Here is a 2180-nt window from a genome sequence, read left to right on the forward strand (position 1 = left end):
TGGGGGGGGTGGAGCAGGAGGGGAAGGAAGGGGTGGGCCTGGGGGAGGAGCCTGGGTGGGCAGGGCTTGTTCTGGGTGGCCTGGGTGGGTGGAGCCAGTAAGGAGGGGCTTGTCTGGGGCGGAGGCTGATGTGGGCTGGGCCTATCCTGAGGGGTCTGATCCCAGGAGTGGGTGGGACTAGAGCCAGAAGTGGGCAGGGCTTGTCCTGTGGGGTGGCTAACTTGTCCCCCTGTGGGGGTGTGGCCTGTCCCAAGGGGGCGGGCTTAGGCATTGCCTGCTGTGGGGGGAGGGTGTTAAGCAGGTGGTGTGGCCTCCCTGGTGACTCCACCTCCTGCCCCCCAGGTGGTTTGCCGCAAGTACCGGGGCTTCTCCGTGCCGGGGGAGCTGCACGGGCTCCAGCGCTACCTGGCGGCCGCCGCCACCCGCGAGGAGTTTGCCAGCACCTGCCCCGACCCGGCCGAGATCGAGCTGGCCTACGAGCTGGTGGCCAAGGCCCTGAAGTAGCCCTGGGGGCAGATCCTGGGGGCAGGGGGGGGTGCTGTAATGCTCTGGGAAGGAGCAGCTCTGCTGGGGTTTTTCTGTAATAAAATAAAATGACCGAAAACCAGGCTGGAGTCAGGAGAGAACCCAGGCGTCCGGGAACGGCGGGAGTGAGGGTGGGAGCCAGGCGTCTGGGAGGAGGAGGGGTCCAGGAGCAAGGGGCAGGAGTGCGGGGCACCGGCAGGGCTGGGGGCAGGGGGTGCAGGGGGGGAGTGAGGGGCACCAGCCTACCACTGGCCTCTGCCTGTACGTGATCCCATCCAGCCTCACCCAGGCAACGTCCCTTACCCCACAACAGGCGGCCACAGCCCTGGTGATGCTGTGACCAGGCCAGGCCCAGCTGTGATGGGTGACATACCCCTCCCCCCCCACGTTCCTGACTCCAGCAGGCCACGGGCGAGGAGGCGCAGGTGCTGCAACAAGCGGAGAAAAGAGCTGCATGGCCCAGGCAGTGCTCGGCAAGTGGGGGTGGAGGGGCGGGTGTGTGACAGGGGTGTGAAGTGTGTGTTATCTGAGAGTGTCCCAGACACCTGGGTTGTTTGGGGGGTGCACACAATTCCAGCTGGCTGGGGAAGGGTCTCGCACACGCACACAGAATCTGGGGGATGGACACACGCACATCCTACAGGTGTCTGGACAGACTTCCAGGCTGTCTTGCAGATCGGTGCCTTTGTTGGGAGCCAGCAGTAGGGGCCAGAGTGAACACCCCCCATGCCCTGGGGAGCTGGAGACAGCCCTGGCTGCTATCGTTGCATCCCAGTAGGGCTCCAGGCCCTCCCAGTATGTCCCCATCCTGGCATCAGTACCTCCCACTCCCTGTCTATCCCCATCTTCTCTGTCCAGACCAGTTTCTCCCAGTATACCATCTTCCAGCTTCCCTTTGGTCCGCTATGACCCCACGCTGTCCCAGTAGCTCCTCCCTTGCTTACAGTCTCTAAGCAGCCCCCACTCCAGTCCCTCCCAGTATGCCCTTATGTGTCTCAGGGCAGAGCCCTGACTTGTCCCAGTTACCTCCCAGTTGTCATCAGTGCTCCCCAGTGTGACTATAGTCTCAGCTTTATCCTTCCCCAGTATGACCCCAGTCTCTCCCAGTATGGCTCCAGTTCCTTCCAGTATAATTCAGTCCTTCCCAGTATGGCCCCACCCCAGCCCTACCCCCCCCCAGTATGACCAGTCCCTCCCAGTGTGACCCCACCCACTCCCAGTACAGCCCAGGCCTTCCCAGTTTGGCTTAATTCCTCCCAGTATGACCCCAGCACCTTCCAGTCTAACCTGAGTCCTTCCCAGAATGACCCCCCGCATTCCCAGGATGTCCCCAGTGCCGCCCAGTATGGCTCCAGCCCCTTGCAGTATAATTCCAGACCCTCCCAGAACAGCCTCACCTGGCCCACTACAACCCAGTCCCACCCAGTATAACCCCGTTCCCTCCCAGTATAAGCTAGCCCTTCTCAGCGTACCCCTACCCAGTCCCGCCCCGTATAGCCCCGCCCCCTCTCAGTATCCCAGTCCCGCCCACTGTAGCCCCGCCCCGCCGGGCGCGGATTGGCTGCGGGGCGTGCCCCGCCCCGGGGCGTATCTTGCTGGCCCCGCCCCCGCGGCAGACAATGGCCCGGGCCGGGGCGGCGGCCGCGCGCGGAGCG

General features: G+C 64.1%; 1 protein-coding gene across 1 annotated transcript in view; it reads left to right on the forward strand.

Moving 5' to 3' along the window:
- Positions 1-608, forward strand: part of CLIC1 (chloride intracellular channel 1) — a 5297-nt gene extending 4689 nt beyond the window's left edge. The window contains exon 7 of the mRNA XM_014526768.2: positions 343-608. Coding sequence (XP_014382254.1) covers positions 343-504 — 162 coding nt within the window. The 3' untranslated portion in view covers positions 505-608. The remainder of the gene's footprint in view (positions 1-342) is intronic.
- Positions 609-2180: the final 1572 nt, after the last annotated feature.

Source organism: Alligator sinensis, unplaced genomic scaffold (assembly GCF_000455745.1).
Source record: "Alligator sinensis unplaced genomic scaffold, ASM45574v1 scaffold1740_1, whole genome shotgun sequence".
Lineage (NCBI taxonomy): Eukaryota > Metazoa > Chordata > Crocodylia > Alligatoridae > Alligator > Alligator sinensis.